The 18,966-nt window shown below is 35.7% G+C and overlaps 1 protein-coding gene across 3 annotated transcripts in view; it reads right to left on the bottom strand.

Annotated features, from left to right (window-relative positions):
- Nucleotides 1-5,069: 5,069 nt before the first annotated feature.
- The window catches only part of clybl (citrate lyase beta like), a 132,219-nt gene continuing 118,322 nt past the window's right edge, over nt 5,070-18,966 (bottom strand). For 2 of the 3 annotated variants that reach the window (XM_048598302.1, XM_048598303.1), the window contains exons 4-9: nt 15,759-15,947; nt 12,672-12,773; nt 11,620-11,713; nt 10,854-11,021; nt 7,325-7,449; nt 5,070-6,259 (exon numbers count right to left, since the gene is read on the bottom strand). In XM_048598302.1, the coding sequence (XP_048454259.1) occupies nt 6,164-6,259; nt 7,325-7,449; nt 10,854-11,021; nt 11,620-11,713; nt 12,672-12,773; nt 15,759-15,947 (774 nt within the window). In that variant the 3' untranslated portion in view covers nt 5,070-6,163. Of the gene's footprint in view, nt 6,260-7,324; nt 7,450-8,960; nt 10,211-10,853; nt 11,022-11,619; nt 11,714-12,671; nt 12,774-15,758; nt 15,948-18,966 lie in introns of those variants that run through there. The other variant, XM_048598305.1, reaches the window with a different exon arrangement.

Here is an 18,966-nt window from a genome sequence, read left to right as displayed (position 1 = left end):
TTTCTAAAATAAAAACAGAAAATGCTGAAGAAAGTCAGCATGTTTGGCAGAGAGAGAAACTTGAGTTAATGTTTCAAGTCAAAAGACTCTTCTTTGGAACCCACACATGTATAATGTGCTTCATCTCTGTGGTGCAATTGATTAGCACGCCTGGCTGTAAACTGAAAGGTTGGCAGTTCAAGCCCACCTAGGGATGAACTTGATCTCTAGGGCAGCATGGTGGCTCAGTGGTTAGTGCTGCTGCCTAACAGGACTCAGAACCTAGGTTCAATTCCAGCCTTGGGTGACTGTCTACGTGGAGTTTGCATGTTCTCCCTGTTTGCGTGGGTTTCCTCCTGTTGCTCCAGCTCTCTCCCTGAGTCCAAAGATATATGTGTTAAATGGATTGGCCATGCTGAAATTGCCTGTAATGTTCAGGATGTGTAGGCTAGGTGGATTAAGTACAGGGATATAGGATGCTCTTTGGAAGGTCAGTGCAGATTGAATGGCCTCTTTCTGCACTGTAGGGATTCTATAGTACACAGAAGCATTATGAGATTAAAAACTACCAAAGGAGATATTAGACAAGGTACACCTTACAGAATGTCCTAAAACCAGACAGGGGCAAAAGGTGAGAGTCCCAAAGATTAGAGATGGGCAGCAGTTCAGAATAAGAGCACCTTAGAGATTGTGGAGGTTTGTAAAACTGCAGGAGATAACAGAGTTAGGGATATGCAAGATCCTGCAGCAATGTAAACACAAGAATAAGAATTTTAAAGTTGAGGTGTTATGAGACCCAGGAGCCAATGTCGGTCAGTATGCACAAGGGATGATGAATGATTTGTACATGATGCAAGTAAACAGGACATGGACAGCTGAGATTTGGATGAACTCTATGAAAACATTACAACTGTAATAGCTTTCTTGTGAAGAAAAACTTAAACAGTTATTCCCAAAAACTTTCTCCTTTGAAGAATTTTCCTCTCCTTTACACAAAAGGTCCAGAGTCAATTTGGAACACTGCTTCAATCCTCCTAACTGGGATCTACTAAATAATGCAGACACTGAAATGAATCTGACAATATCTTAATCTGGATTACTCACACTATGAATTATTTGAGCCATGAAAATTTACATTTCAGAAGATAAGCAACTGCAAATTAAAACATTACAGGCTTTTGCTAAAGATAAACCTTGCAAAAAGCCAAAGGGTCCTGGGATTCATCAAGCACTCCCCATAGCCACTCCTCCTCTATGCTTTATTAAGCTAATGAGTGCTAGACAGGCAACATTTGATGCATTTCCCCCTTGTCCCCAAAGATCAATAAATTACTCCAGTCGGTTTTAATTTAAATGAAACGATTTATTTAATTGGGAAAATTCGCTCTGTTGTGAAGATGATGTTGTCAAAGATTGTAATAAAGGACCTTGAAACAATGAAGACATTGGTTGGGGAAGCCCTAGGCATGAATTAACAGATTAAAACAAATGTTGCCTGTGTGTCCTGTTGAGATGAATGAAAATATTATGCAAAAACATAGAAAGTAGGTTTTATTAAGTCCATAGGGTTATTTTGGTTTTACATTTTTTTTTGGAGATTTAGAACTGGAATATTTAATCATAACACATTTACACTTTACCTAACACATCTTATTTTATTACTTACACATTGTGCACAATCCAATTACATACGCTCTTCAAATCAAAAGATTATAAATTACAAAAAACTGAGGATTCAAATCTGAATTAAGTTACAGCTCAACAACATTGTGATACATTTGCTAATTCATGGTCCCCATTAAGATATTTGACAAGCAAATACTTAATAGGATATAGTACAAATGTCCTGTAAAACAATTACATCTAACACTAAGTCAATAGGTTAGGGGAATGCAATAAATAACACCAGTACAGTTGAGGTCAGGGACAGATATGTAGGCACACTTGTATGCACTGTGTATGACAGTGAAAGATGGAGTTCATTTTTGGTACATTTTAAACTGTGCACTTTAGTTTCATAAGTCTCTTTTTCACAATATCAGACAAAGTAAATTAGAATTATTGTAAATCTTGACCATATTGGGATTTAGAATATGTTAAAAGTATTAGGAAGAATTTAACAGGCAGAAACAGACCATTCATCCCAACAGCTCCAGGTTAGTGTTTATGTTCCACATTAATTACCACACTGCCCTTTCCATCTAATCCTTTCTTCTTTGTGTTTATGGAGCTTTCTCTTAAATGAATTTGTGCTACTCATCTTACTGATCCATGTACTAAGAAGTTCCACATTCTAACTATTCTCAGGATAACGAGTTTTTTCTTGAATTTCTTAAAGGATGTACTAGTGACTATCTTATATTTATGACCCTAGTTTTGGTCTCCTTCATATCTGAGAACATCTTCTCTTTCATTAATCTATGAAACAATTTCATAATTTTACTCAGTTCAACTCTCAAGCTCTAACAATGGTTATACTTGTTTACTTCCAGCATTAGCCTCCTAAATCTATAGTCTTGATCAATCCAGTTTTTCCTAGACTAATCATGGATGCTTTTTAAAAGGACAGTATAAAAGAGTAGGCCATTCAAGCTCTGTGCTTGTTCTATCATTCAATTAGGTCATGGGTAATCTGTACCATGACCCTTAATACCCTTAACTAAAATCTATTCATCTCCATTTTCACATTTTAAATTGGACTATATCTTCAAAAGATGTGAAGATGCTGGTGTTGGACTGAGGTGGACAAGGTCAAAAATCACATGACACCAGGTTACAGTCCAACAGGTATATCTGAAAATGACAGCTGTTGAAACTCCACAAGCTTGTGTTTTCAAATAAACCTGTCGGACTATAACCTGGTGATGTGCGATTTTTGACCACACCTTCAAAAGTATTTTTTTGGGGTGTGGAGGAAGGGGGTGGCAGGAAGAGTTCCAGACTTCCACTACCCTTTGTATGCAGGAGTGCTTCCTGACTTCACTCCTGCACAGTATGGCTCGAAATTTTAAGACTTTGCCCTGTTGCTTTAGACTTCACCACCTTTTCCACCAACCAAACCCCAACACCCCCAACAGGTTCAAAAAGTTTCTCTATATCTACCCTACCAAATGCTTTACTCACCTGAAATCAACCTGATTAGATCACGCCTTAATCTTTTGAACACAAGGGAATACAAGATTAATCTGTGCCCATTCCCACGATTATACCCTGTTAGCCCCACTATCATTCTGGGGTGAATCAATGCCACATCTTATCCACGTCTAGCAATTTGCAGCCTACTGCTTGACTTAGATCTTTTTGTACTACATTAAGCCTTTCACTTTAAACACTGAAAATTGAATACTGCTGAGAATGGAGACATGTCGCTGAAGCTATATTCAAGCTTTGCACCTTTTTTGAATTACCTGGAAACTTGAAGAAGTCTATGGCTTTCCATTGCTTTCTCTATGGCAATGCCTTGACAAAACAGAATTAATTTGCCAAAAAAAAAGCACCTTTTCTCCTCAGGTATAAATTGCCATGATCATTTGAAATTTGTCATATTTGCATCTGTCCTGAAGAATGCAAGGTGACGTCTCTTTTTTCAGAAATATTACAATTCTGTGCTACTGAATGGCTGTTTGTACACACTGAAAATTATATTAGCAAAAACAATTGCAAGCAATATTCCTTGCACTCATTCAAATATAAAATTAGGTCATTTTAAAAAATGACAGAATTGTATCATTGGTCTAATGACTAGTATGTTTAAGAACATACCACAATTTGACCGCTTAAAAGTTTAATGCAAATGTTGGAAAATGGATAAAGAACGTTTACCCATTTAAGAAAACAATTTTCACACTTTATGAGAGGCAGTACATCTACAAATAGCTAAACAGAATCAGTAAATCTTAGCTGATTTTCATTGATATACAATATCAATGTTTTAACTGAAAAAAAGAATAAAACTATAGACTGCCATGAAAAAAACCATAGTTCTTTTAATAGAATCTCTACAGCGTGGAACGAGCCCATTTGGCCCACCAAGTCCACACCAATCCTCTGAAGAGCATCCCTGTAACCCTGCAATTCCCATGGCTAACCCACACGTCCCTGAACACTATGGGTAAATTAGCATGGCTAATCCACCTACTCTGCACATTTTTGCACTGTGGAAGGAAACTGGAGCACCTGGAGAAAACCCATGCAGACAAGAGGAGAACATGCAAACTTCAGACAGATAGTTGCCCAAGGCTGGAATCAAACGTGGGTCCCTGGTGCTGTGAGGCACTAGTGCTAACCACTGAGCCACTGTGCTGCCCTTCATTATCAATGTTTAAACTGAAGCATAGACTAAAACTAGACTGTTGTGAAAATTTTCATTCTAGAATGCTTCAAATTTGAAGATAGACCTGCACTTATAAAGCAGCTTCAATGAACTCAAGGCATACCAAAGTACTTTACAGTCCATTAAGTACCTTTCCTAAGTGAGATCACTATTGTAATCAAGGAAACATGGAAACCAATTTACCAAAGACAAATTTGCAAAAACAGCAAAATGATAAAGATACAATAATCTATTTTTATTTGGTTGAGGAATAGGTGTTGGCGAAGGACACAGGGACAAACCCCTGCTCTACTCTGAAATGGTGCCTGTGGAATCTTTATGCCCATCAGTGAGGGCAGATGGGTCCTCAGTTTAATGTCTCCAGGGAGATGTTATTGTTTTATCTCTGCAAGGAAACATGCATCCGATCCTGATTCAAATGACCTGTTCACTTTGGAAAAGCTTGAGAAATTGAGCTGTTGTTAGCAGCAAACGGATAGTCACAAGATAATAATGGTGTCTAAAGTGCTTTATTTTGTTTAGTGCCATGCAGGAACACCTGTTCTACATTATTTACAGTATAAAATGACAAAGATTGAGTGTTCAGCAGTGCGATTTGCACTTTGAACGCTCCACGACTTCCAGTCCTATTGGAGCCACACGTAACTCTAGATCTGGATTACATGTTTGATTTGTAGAAATAGGTTTTTTTTCAGCTTGATTTTACAGAAACCCCTATGTCTGTTAAATGTGAAAATAAAACACATCAAAAGCATTTCACTTTGTAAGCACCATTAATTTTATTCAGATGATCATCTTGTGTCACTGTACAGTTAAAAAGAACTACCAGTATTAATGTTTGAAGCAATGCAGATGTCGTGAAAGAGTCATACTTTAAAAAGAGACAACAATAAACCGCTGGCAGCAGTAGATACAATAGGAGACCAGAAAAGTTATCACTATGTCAAACATATTTCAATCATTGCCCTTTTTAAAAACTCAAAATGAAATTAACCATAGGATAGCAAACAATTTTAGAACTTTTTAAAAGAATTATTAAATTTGACACTCTACAAAATCAAAATCTACATCTCCAATAATTAGTATTGTTTTTGTAAAAAGATGGAAGAAGTTATTAAAGAAGATCCTGTAGTCTCTGGAGGAACTAGATCATTTGATTCATGGGCCGTGAGGCAGGCTAAAGTTTTTTTTTACTTTTAAGATGTGAAAGCCCCTCAGTTCCAGAAGGAAACTTTCTCAGGAATGTGAATTTGATTTGGGTTCTGCAGCGAACAAAATTTGGCCCTTTGCAGTACTTAACCTTTCAGTACAGAAGCTCTGCTGCATTGTGTAATTGGGTGATCTCTGGGTGATCAATGGGTGATTGTTGTGCTTATTTACTTTGCCTCAACTGGGCAAACCTCTGGTTAAACAGGGTTGTACCCCAGCCTGTTAATGAACCAACATGTCTGACCTGCAGCAGGGTTATTTTCATATGATACAAAAACTGACAGGGGTTCTCCCAAACAAGTTCTGCTGCACTGTGCTTCTAATCGTCACAACAGAAAAAAATACTGTAGGTCTGTGTCTATCAGTGCCCCTAACCATACAGTATGAAGTCACTGGGGGCTAGCTATGTACAATTGCTGTACTCAGGAAGAGAATTTGGTCTAGACAATCTCACATGACCACAGCATCCAAAAAAATGTTTTCTTTCAAATTACAAATGTATGAATATTAGGGCATCATATTATTAAACATCACTGCCCTCTCTCCAGTGATCTCCACAACCGACTAATCTTTGACTCTGTTTACTGCTGTCCACTGCATTTGCCAAGCGATCTACAGCAAAACTTATCTCCTCTTGAGGTTTTACGTTTCTTTGATGGTTGAAGTCAATGTAATGATGTTCTGTGCCTGCTTCAAAGATGGCATGTCGATCATGCTACCATGAAAAGTGAAGGCTCCCTGGCATAAATAAAAAACAAGAAGAATAAAAACTTATTGCTTCTCTGAACAATGACAATTGACAATCTTATTGTTGGAGACTTCCCTTTCTTTGGACTGCTGCAAAGTCAAGTACTTAAAGATTGAAAACATTAATGCTAAAATGTTATTTTGCATGATCGGAAGACAGCATTAAATATTATCAAGTCAGCAAATGCAAGATGCATTTCGGTAAAAGGGCACATATATATTCTCTGTATGGTGTTAAAATTGGGCACTGGTTTATTTCCAATTATCTTGGCACAATTGACTATTAACTTCATCTCAACCTACAAATATTTTCCCACACATGCTTCCAAATTAATAACTGCATATATTTCCAAATATGTACCTTGCAAGTAAAAGAATACAGACATAATTATCCTGGCATTCAATTACGTTTTATTTTGCACGGACTTAATTTCACAGAATGTAAATTAATAGCAAAGATTTGCTACTGTATCTTTTCAAGATTTGTGAATTGATACCCATGAAACTAAAGAAACAAAAATGTGACATTTTCTTTCATGCTGACAAATATGATTTTGGACAAAAATCTTCTGAAGGAAGACTCCAAGCTTGGGCAACTGTTGTGGTGGATGATGAAGATTATCTGGTGTTAAATAGTTCCTATGGAAGAGATCGTAGGATGCAAACATAAGGTTCTTCTAAGATAATTAACTGACAACGCCGCGATTACCACAAATTCTTCCTCCAGGCTATCCTTAATCTTAGCATCAGTGGGACAAAGCGGGAGCAGACTGTGGATCACCACTGAAATATATATACAACAATAACCCACAGAGCAGGAAGCACAATGCGATTCAATGATGCAATAAATTAGGAAAGCAATGCGACATCACTAATTTACTTCTATTTGCGACACTAATGGGTCTCAAAATGTTTAATCCCATTTAAAGAATTTAGCTCTCATACAGAGAGAAATTTTAACATTTAGTTGCAAAAATAGCTAAAATTTCATTTGGTCATTAACCAAACTGTTCAAATAATTAAACAAGGATGTTGTATGCAAGTACAAACATTCACCTTTCCCAGTTTTTGATATTCTTCAAAAGCTTCAATCAGTTCCCGAGCCCATTTTACTCTCTCAGGGCTTGGCGAAAATGCTTCTTGTACAATTGGAATCTGCCTAGGGTGAATCACTTGTTTACCTGCACACAGGCAATTTAGAATTTATTATTCTTGCACAGTACTCAGAAAGATATATTTACAGTAAAACACAGTGCATATATTAATTCTGAAATTTTGGCTAATATCTTGCATGCATCATTACACAGGCCAGCTTTGGCATCTTGTCACATCCATCATCCTCTCTAAGGGCAAGAGCTTCTATTTTATATAAACCAGCACAGGTACATTTTGGCTCTATGTATCTATTTTTCTAGAAATTAAGGTCTTGAATAAATAGGTTATTCAGCAGAATTAACCTTTAACTTAATATTTTCAGAAATGTGCATTTTCTATTTATTGGTGTAAACACTGTTATTTTGTGCTCTGCAGATAAGAATTATCTGTATACATACAACAATCATTTCATACCTTGGCCATTTGTAGTTAGAAAGTTGTGGCCACTGCAGACTATTGAGAAATTGAAAAGCTTTCTCTATATGTGGCAATTAGATTTCTTTCTTGACTGGAATTATGTCCTCTAAAATTCTGTATTGAATTCACTGTTGTACATATAAGTCACTGAGCTGCAGACTTAATATATTTGAATAGAGTACACTATGCATTCAAATGACCATTTTGTAATACTCATGAAAAGAGTGGATTAACACAGTTACTGGGCACTGTTATCAATAAAATTAAAACATTTCTTGGAGTTGTAGTTAAAATGTAAACATTTAATATCTTAAATTGGAGACTTCCATTGGTATCAACATTTATACAAAAGATAAACTTTGATAAATTCTGATAAAATTTAATGCAAGATAAATACAAGGTTGGTTGCATTTCAAAACTTATTAGAATTTCAAATACATATAATTGGTATGTATTACTTCATACGGATATACATCTGTATATAACTGTAAGTTTTATTTTTTCGTTTATATGTGATAACATATTATATTGAGGATTAATATACTTGATTTCACACATTGCATGATGCAGATTATATGATACACAAATTCAGGGATTTGGTCCTGTAAGCAGCAAGATACAAGTCACTATTTTGAGTGATAATCTTGATTAGACATTCAAACTTACCTGACTTCACTGACCAAGCTTCTTTCTGCTAGCGGTCGCAGCAGCAGAAATCTTCTATCTCCAGGCACAGTACGAGAAAGTAAACAGAAGAAAACTGGCAGGATCAGCTGTGTCCAAGATCAACAGAGTGCTTCCAATCTGCTGACCATGGGACAGTGCAGCTGGGCATCCTGGACATTTTTGAAATTTGGATTATTTTACCTCCCAAATCAAAAAATGTGTGTGTGTGTGTCTCCCTCGCACGCGCGGCGGGTGCATGGGGAGATGCTTTAAAACACAAGGCAAGAATTAACTGCACACTTAACGTACATCTGAGTGTTAGTAAAAGACTATAATCACTGGATACCGAGCTCGCTAATCACACAATATACAATCTTCTTTTCAACAAAATAATTACTTTAACCAGTGTATGTAAACTTCTAAATTAATCTTTAAGTTTATTTATGTTGTTAATTCTTCACTAATCCAATCAATAATGAAAATACTTTGACTGGACAGCCTCAAATAAAGAGTGAGCAAAATATGCAAAATTACTAAGTTGTTACTTAAACTAGGTTCTGTTAGTTTGTATCCTAGATTCTACTGACTGAAACAGAGAATAATTTTTCAATGGGCATCTGCAAAATGATACCATACAAAACTGATTCATTGAAACATGATAGGTGAATACCTGGCTCTAAAACATTTCAAATATCTGGTTACAAACTGTCCATCTGAATGGTCAATCCAAATGATAAGCCATGAATAGCAAATACATTTCAGTTTCTACAAACTCTCAAAAATATCCTCTGCAGCAGCCATTTGTGTATTTCCATCAAAATGAGTACTACTATAAGGTGAAATTATAGATATCTGAGGAACATACAAGTATTTTTTAAGGGAAACTAGAATAACCGGGTTAAATTATTGGTTAGATTGTTTTAAGTAAGTGGCACTTTTTAAAACTCTCAAATTCATAACGATGATCAAAAATCATATTGCTAATTTAACACAGCATTGCAGCAATCAATTGCAATCACAAACATGGTAACATTGTTGGAAACCAGTTTCAAACTAATTTCTCCGGATTTAATCATATAAGCTTCAAAATTTCCAAAAGTGAAAAATTATAATAAAACAGCAAACCGTATTTACAAAAATGTTATTCTTCTCATAAAGAAAGTGTTCACGTTTGAAGGCAATGAGGTGATATTTCTGATTGATAAAAAAATCTAGGTATCAAACATGAGCAAACAGTGTGAAAATAAGTAAACATTGCTAACGCACAATTATTGGCATTGAAGAAAGTATGTCATCCTACAACTTCATTTGATGTGTCCTGTTTTCGATCATTGTCTGTCAGAATCATGTTGAAAGAATGCCTTTAAGATTTATTTTAGTTTGTGACCAGGACAAAAATGCTAAAACACATGCGGTCATTTCATATTTATGACTTTCCTTTTACGTGGAGGACTAAGCTTTCCCTGTCCCAAACTTCTGTACAGTAAGAAACTAAATTAATCTCAAACTTTAAGCTATTGGCATATATTGTTATTGAATATACACATTCATTTCTCAGGGAAAGTTCACATCTTAAATAGGAAGAGGAAAATAGCAAAACAAAAACATAGAAAATAAACGCACAGCAGGTTTCACTCAAGCAGTCTTGGTGGGCTGAAGTCCTTCATTCTGTGCTCTAACATTCTAGGATTCTCTGATCTGCACCTAGAAGTGGAAGGTTAGCAATTGGGTTTCCAAATGAGGTTCACAGCTATTTTCTTCTTTCAGATTTTTTTTGCATTTTGTTGTGTTTTCAGGTTTACTTCATACTTTAACTTAAGACTGAGTGTTCATTGTTTTTGCCTGGTTCTCCAACCTTTACTCTCAGAACCCGTTTAACATTTTAAAGTACTAATAAACAAAATAGTGCTTTGTTAATTTTTTTTTCCTTGGTTGCTTAAAATATATTTTTAAAAAATACAATCCAAAATAATTAGGAAAGCTGAAATTACATAATTTGATTTGATTTGTAATCTCACTTATGTAACTAAGCTGGACAGTGGAATTTTCAAAAGTGATTAACTTATTTTGCTTAATTGTAATAGATTTTTTGAATAATAAAATTGATATAACCTGTAATAATTTAAGTACCTCCTGAAATATCCATTAGCGTATATTCCTTGTTAAATAATAATGTCTTGTTAAGTCATTAAAATATTACATAAGTATTACACGTCATCCAGCCTTGCTCATCAAAAAATATTTGTAAAAAGTCATGTCTACAGAACCATACAGATGCACTTGTTTTATCCATTACCACAAAAGGATCTTTTTTTAGAAAAGGAGCATGATTAGCTATAAATCATACCAGTGAACCCCATCAAAGCACCCTCTCTTGATTGCCTGCAAAGGCCGTCATCATCTTTGTAGTCAATATAGACAAGATCTATGGCTTGGAGACCAAATGCTTTTGCCGTCACAACAACCTTCTGCCTTGCGTAAACAAGCTCCTGAGCATCTTTAGTTCTGGTGGCACCTGGAATAGTGGAACAAAAGTAGATACAGCAACTGATCTATTTCCACAAGAAAATTATTCCACAATTCTTTTAAAAAAATTTTGCATCCTGTCAGCCAGACAGATTTCTTTCTCATTAGCTATTACAGAACCATTTAATACTATAAGATAATCATATGTAAAATGAATTACAGTAAAAATCTTTAAAATATAGTTAATTTTCTTGAGAAAGGTTCAAAGAAAATATTTCTTGTGATTGCTAATAGTTGCTTTGTTTTTCATTTTTTTGACAACTGCTAGTATCAGTTAACTGAATTATTAATTTAATTACTGAACAAAATCTAACACAAAATGTTCCCTTGGAAATTGGAACTAGGAACAGTAAAATATTGTAGGAGCATTTTTTTGAAGTTGGATATTAACTACATTATTTTAAAAAATGAAGACGCAGAAGAACAATGGATTGAAGCTTGATTTCAGTGACGCAAAAATAAAGTTACTAATTTATTTTCTTTAAAAATCAAATACATGGAAGATTTTTAAACATAAAATGACATACAAAGAATGAATGTGTTGGAGGTAACAATAGAAACATTAAGGTAAAAGGCTTTTTTCTCACCTATGCTGGCACAGAAATCATCTGACCCAAACACGACTCCATCGAGTTGGAAGCCCGCACGGCTACCAAGATGCTGTGCTTCTTCACATCCAGCCTTCAAGAAAAACCACATTTCCAATGTCAACAGAATATTCTATTCATCTGGTAACTTAAAAATTGAGTTTCATCACGCTACAAGATCACAGGCTTTAGCACATGTAACGATCATTCATCCTAGATGAAGGGCTATTAAAAACTTTTTTGTCTTGACTTGTCAAGTATGTAAAATTCCAATTTGCAAGATCTTTGGCTTGCTAGGAGAAAGAAATGTCATTCAATTTAGAAAAAACATTTTGCATTAGCTTTTTCTCTGTCAAATTCGTCATGAAAAGTAAAATACAAATAAAGTATAAACCTCCATAATTCAAAACTGTGGAGTTATCCACTTATGTTTCTTGTGGTATTTTAGTTAGCATACTTTGAGAAGAATTTGATTACAAATTAATTTGGGGAGTTGCATATTTGTGATCATGGAACACAATAACCTTTGTGTTAACTTACAAATAGCTTGCATGAACAAAAGGTTCAATAATTTAGTACGTATTTTTGGACTTATATTTAGAATCAGTTGCTACCTTTACGATTTTAGCATTTAAAAGTATCAGAAGTCTCTGTACAATCTTACGGGTTTCTGTTCTTTATTAAGTATCTAGTTTATTTCACACATTTTTATTTTTAATGGTTTTAAAATAAAACAAGTTGTTTGCCTTGGAAAAATAATTTATGAAACAGTATATCTATGCTTAAACGTTACCTGGATATTTTTAAAATTAGTATTACTTGCATGCTTTACATGCCCTAAAATTTTCTCTGAATGACCTTTTATAAATAAGATTAAATATTTATTTGAATTTGCATTGCCTGGAGTGAGTTATATGAAAGGGCATTCAGTTAACTCTACTTACTGTAATGTCTTAAGTTTTAATTTATAGAACTATAATAATAGAAAACTTAAATATGCAAAAATACTGACTGTGAAAACAAATTATTTAGTTCAAACATATTTTTGATACCTTGAAATTCAGCAATCCTACTGCTGTCTCGACGAAAGTTATTAAATTCATTGGTTCCTTGAATGTCCGACCCTTTGAGTATTTTGTAAATCTGTCCGCAAACTAGAAACAGAAAAGTATTTTTCCAGTTTAAAAAAGAAGTAATAACAAGTGAAAAGGAATTGATCTGTACTTCAACGCTTTAATTTCTGCTAAGTCATTTTATATTTTCTATTAGTACAATTTCATTCCCAAGGCATAATTAAAGTATACTGAAAACGGAGCTATATTTCAAACATTGCTTCAAGATATTAAATACTTTAACGATGCTTTGAAACAAAATTTACAATTGGATTTTATAAGTCTCACATCATTATCATATGGATCCATGTTGATCTACAACTTGTGAGTAATTCAATATTTTCATCTAATTTATTGATGTGGTGGTATCCTAATTCAATATATGTACAAGTAAAAACAAATGCACTTTAATATACAGGATTCTAGCAATACTTATAGTAATGAGAACCTTTGAGTACATTGCTGTTTTTATGCATTTTTTACACTGAGGCAACTCCAGCTCTCACAGTGGGTTCATTTAATTTCTGGAGCAGATTTGAATTCAGCAGAACTATGTTATTAAATACACATAATATGGCACACAGTCTAATAATTCAGAATTCTGAAAGGCAGGGATTACAAGGGACAAATCCTTTTGCTATTTTATTATGCTATTGGTGTAATTCACGAATGAAGAATCAGCCCCTCAGACTGACAAGCTCTCTCTTCAGCTTTTATACGATATGATTTCCCCTAATACTTTGGGTTTTAGTTTGGGTGTCATTTAGAAAGCAGGTTTTTCCCTTTGAACATTGAGGATTGGAAAAATTGTCGCCAATTCACAGCCTGTACTGGGTTGTCAGTGGGGTATCCCAAATTTTCGAAATCTATCATCTGGAAAGATACAATAGCTCTTGCACACTATTCCTTTTTTTGCTTTCAGAGGCAGGATTAGGGTACAAAATGCACTACATTTAAGTTGTAATCACCATAGTTCTGTGGCTGATGAAGTATCTCAGGTAAAGGAGTGAAGACAAAATATGACATCTGAAAATGTACAGAATATTCGTTTGCTGAAGGATTTCAAGTGAAAAGAAAGGGGAATTTTAATCATCTTCCCATTCAATCTCAGTTGGGTAAATCATATCTAAGAGATTTGCATAAATATAAACCATCAAAGCCTTTTCATCTTCAAAGGGGGTTTCGGGACCCTATAAGCTTTGTACTGTAATCATCACAGGTCACAACCCTGCAGGAGCAGGGCTGCTATGGCAACATAAAAAACTAATGCTACAGGCTTAACATAATATTCTGGTTCATAGAAAAGTGCAGTGACAGAAATGTCTTTTATAAACAGCCAACTTATATTACAAAACCTGAATTTCACTTTTGACTGCATGAAGTCTTAATTACTCTTAATAATTACATATCACGGATGCAATTAGTTTTGGAATTTTTTTAAAACTAAAAAGCACTATTACTTCATTTTGTTCCACTATTACTACACTCCCCACACCAACCCAAAAGGTTCTTTTGTTTGAGCAAACTGCAGACTGAAATCATAATTCATCTACAGTGAATATTAAAATACAAAAAGAAGCTCTGGTAAACATGTTTGAATTAATTTCATTTTCTCTCTGAAAGAGACGATTAGAAGTTTCCGGCTTGGTCCAGTGTTCACTGCACTGAAGTAAAAGAAAGAGAAATTAGGGAGGAGAAGTAGCAAGCCTCAGCAATTCTTTCAATTCCAAAGCACACCCAATACTATGTTGGCAAGAATGCACACTGTTCAGGATTTGCAGTGGAATTGTTTCACAACAAAAGAGTCAGAGTTACGCTTGTTATAGTCCAATAAGCCATGCCAGTCAAACAAGTGCCCAAAGCTAGGACAAAGGAGAGCAAGAGATTCTCACACAATAGACAACAAGTAAGTCCATCTTTTAGTTACAAATCAGCCTCCACGTTTATTCTTGATATAATTTTTTTTCCCCCAAGCAGGCAAAATGAACAGTAAAGAGATTTGGTTATGCTTGCAATGTGGGAGAATGAAAATGGGCGTGTTCAAAGCAGGAATCCCCACGTGAAACTGAAAATTAAATGAAGGATGGTCAAACAGAGTTATGTACTCACTTAATGTTGCAACCTTAACACCACATAAGTGGGGCAGGGGGGTGGAATGCAGGACAGCGACTGGTGGCACTGTGGGGCAGTGGTGGGGGTAGGAAGAGTAAAGAAGGCCTATTTAATAACAGCCACTGTCATCCGTGTTACAAATGTAGATAAACCACTTTCACTGCTGCTGAATTTTCATATTTAGATTTTTTAAGTTTTGTACCAATTGCAAAATTTAAAAAAAACTGGACAAAAGACTGCACTTCAGTCAGGTTTTAGTGGGTGTAGTTATTTATATTTCATTGTGAAAACAACTGCAGTAAACACTTCAAAACAAGTAAGCGTTTCACTTGTCAGTCATAAAAATCAGAGTTAAAGACGCTTTTATAAACTTTTATAAATGGGTCTGCTTCGATCCCATTTAAGATTAACTGTTCCTATATTTTATAATCATCCTTATTTATTGAAAGCATGTTAACGTAATGAGGGCTATTTCAAAGTTGACTTAAGTAATTTGATGTGTCTCCTGTTTTTATTTCAGGACTTTATGGGCTTAAAAAAAACCCAGCCATGAAGCAAAAACACACCTGCTAGCAATTAAAAAGGAAGAAATACAGAACTATTCAGGAAATAATATCTGTAGTAATTAAAAACAGTGGTTAAAAGCTTCCTGTTCATTTCTCTGGTTTGCCCCAAGCACAGCCCCTTATATTCCTTTTCCTCTTTTCTTATTTAACCCCTCTCTCTCTCCTCTATTTATACAGATTGATATTCATTCTTTACTATTCCCAAAGCTGGAGCGTTACTCTCAATCAAAGCTGGAACTGTCAAGGGGTGTGTTGTTCAAACTTTCCTGACGCTGACCCTCTCCCTTTAGACCAAATGATCTGGCATGTGATCAAAGCACAAGGCTTTGCCAAATCTCAGCTAACTCACCCATTTGATTTCTTCGACAGTTTCCACTTTAGGCAGCATCAAGGTTGGAGGAAGTTCTTTAGATTGTAAGATAACTTCCATGTCCAGCTCAGCCAGGCCACTGGAGACAGAGTTGATTCGCACACACAGATCTGTGCGGCCTACGTGAGGTCGACTGAGCATCTCTGCGATTGTGAGCCGAGCTTCTTCCTTTAACCATAAGAAAAATCTATGCTCAGTGGCAACTTGCAATTTTAAAATAAGAACAGCATTCAAGAATTTACACTACCTATGGCAGCCATTAATAAACAATCTCTCTCTTCATATAACTTCAGCATGGATATCTGGCAACAATATGTAGTAAAATGAAGTGCATTGCAAAGCAAGATAATCTATAAAAATTGTCAGTCTTAGGCTTGTTGTATTAAATTTAATGACATCGGTTTCAATGATGCAGCTATCTTTGGCCCTGGATGTTTGTGAACCAATAAGAAATTTGACAACTGTTTCAGTTAACTTACATGACAAGACCCTGGTGACATTATTTTTGTGAAGTATTTGAATTGCACGACACAATAAACAGGCTGCTTATTAGGACAGGAAAAATTCAGCCAAACATTTTGTCAAGGGTTTGGATAAAATTGCTGATATGGACCAGGCAGATGCAAAAACTATGCCAAAGCACAGAGGAAGAAAATGGCAATAAGATTTGAAAATGTGGTCTGAGTTAAATGGTGTGAGGAAACAGTAGCTTACAGTTGTCAGATCAGATCAGAAATGGGCACATAAAGTGGCTTAAGACAGCTCTGCAGAGCCACTGATTTACGGGGGTCTAGGCTGCTGATAATTAGGGTAAGCACAGACACAGAATAAAGTGATGGCTCTCCGCAGTTCAAGTGAAAAGAATAATAAACCCCAAGGTTAATGAAACCTGAATCAAATAGCCTTGAGCCTGGTATCATCACACTTTCGTGAAGGGCTAACACATGTCAGTCAGTAGGAGGGTGAAGCTGGAACTAGCTGGTGATCATTACTATAATGCACAAAATGCTGTAAGTGAAAAAGTTAAATAAACAAATGTGTATAGGAACCTGCAGACCAATCCAGATGTGACTTTACAAAAAAGGAAATAAAAATGTACAGTGCGGTCAAAGTGACGGCTGTTCATTATTCATACCGCAGATAAATCGAAAAATCCAGTTTCAAACAAGCAATCAAGTCATGCGATAACAAGGTGTAGAGCTGGATGAACACAGCAGGCCAAGCAGCATCAGAGGAGCAGGAAGGCTGACGTTTTGGGCCTAGACCCTTCTTCAGAAAATCGAGTCACGCTTCCAGTTCCAATATAAATCACATTCAGGGTGAACATAAAACAGTTACGTTGCATCTCAGGATTTTCAGATAGTTAAACATTCAACCCTTCAAATTCCAAACATATTCACTAATCGAAATTGTGACATTTTTCCAGAAGGACGCAGGAATAACTGCAAATTCAGTTATCACAGAATCATGCTGAATAGAAGGAGGCCAATTGGTCCATTGTGGCTGTTACAGCTGTTGAAAAATCTATCCAATTACACCACCTTCTCCTGCTCTTTCTCCATATCCCTGTAAATCTTTCCTTTTCAAGTAGTTATTACATGCCCCTTTTGCAATTTACCATTCAATCTGTGCCCTCCACCCTTATAGGCATCATGTACATATCAAACCAACCCATTAGAGAGATGATAGAATTTTGTTTTTCTCTCAGATGGCAGAAATTCACTTCCTCACAAAGTATTGGAGGGAAGTCATTGGATATTTTTAAAGGTGGAAGTAGATAAATACTTGGCTAACAAAAGAATCGAAGGTCATGTGAGTAAGACAGAAATGTTGAGTTAAGGCCATAATCAGATACCCAAGGTCTTTATGAATGGTGAAGCAGATTCAAGGAACCAAATAGCTTACTCCTGTTTCTAATTCACATGCTGTGTTAAAAGAACTCCCTCCATCTTTCATTGTGATTTACTTTGTGGAATACACTACACATGCATAACAAATAATACCTTTCACAGTGAGAGTAAAGGATGCCTTTGAGCACCCTGAATGGCTGTTTTAAATGTTTAAACTACAGAGAATATATTTATTCCTAAGGAAGCAGTGGTCCCACACATAGTCTCAACAATATTTTGGCATTCGGGGGTCTGCATTAAGTAAGTTTCCTTCTCTGCACTGAAAAATGTTCCTGTGTCTATTCGTTTGTGCATAAGATGGATGTAACCACGTCAAAATAGATTCGAAATACCCATCAGAACCTATGGCTTTTAATGGGACCTGACAGTAACGGGAGCTACGCTGAATCATCAGTCTGGCTGCTTGCTGCAGCAGCTGAAAATGTTCCTAGTTGGATGTTTTAGGTAATCTCAAATGGTCATCTTCGCTAGGAATGATCCTGATATTCAGCCACATGGACATTTCCATCATTGCTAGGCAGAGACACCCAAAGCAGATGATATTGTTCCCACAGAGATGCAATCTGGTGTTCTACTGCAAACGATTTATGTGACATAGTTAGAAATCAAAGCCATGACAAACCAATCAAATTTTCCTTCTAAATAAAGAAATCTCAAACTAAAATACTTCACATTTTCCTCAATATCTATGCTTAAAACTGTATCTCTGAAATGCACTTCATAAGACGTAATACTTTCTCCATAATTTATTTCTGCATCCTAAAATAACTCTCCACACTTCTACAGATTTGTTCACATTATCAACCTTCTGCAGCCTATGCAAGAATTGTCTCTTTGTCAGAAATCTTCATTACCTTTATTTAAATCAGGCTAGGCATAGGCATAAGGGGCTGAATGGCCTCCTGTGCTGCATTATTTTAAAATGCATGATCATGGAAGTAAATAGTGTTTTGTGACTCATGTCTCTGATATACAGGTCAAATACCCACAATGCAATGCTGTCAGGGTAATGCCAAAGTAACATTTAACTATCCCCAGTGAACAGCATTAATGTATCTCCCATCATCACCTCTTGTTTTAGTTTCTGACATTAGAAACACAGACCATCGCTGTGAATTTCAATTTTTAGCTCTGTCCCATAACCATCTAACAGCACAGGAGGACCAGCAACTAATAAATATGTTATTGTGCTGACTATCACGTACAGCTGTGCGCTGATGAAAAGCCAAGAGACATTGTGATTTCTGCTACCATGCAGCCACAAACACCTGGAGCAG

This window comes from Rhincodon typus, chromosome 6 (assembly GCF_021869965.1).
Source record: "Rhincodon typus isolate 14 chromosome 6, sRhiTyp1.1, whole genome shotgun sequence".
Lineage (NCBI taxonomy): Eukaryota > Metazoa > Chordata > Chondrichthyes > Orectolobiformes > Rhincodontidae > Rhincodon > Rhincodon typus.
Note: the sequence above shows the minus strand (reverse complement) of the source record. Positions and strands in the feature narration are given on the sequence as shown.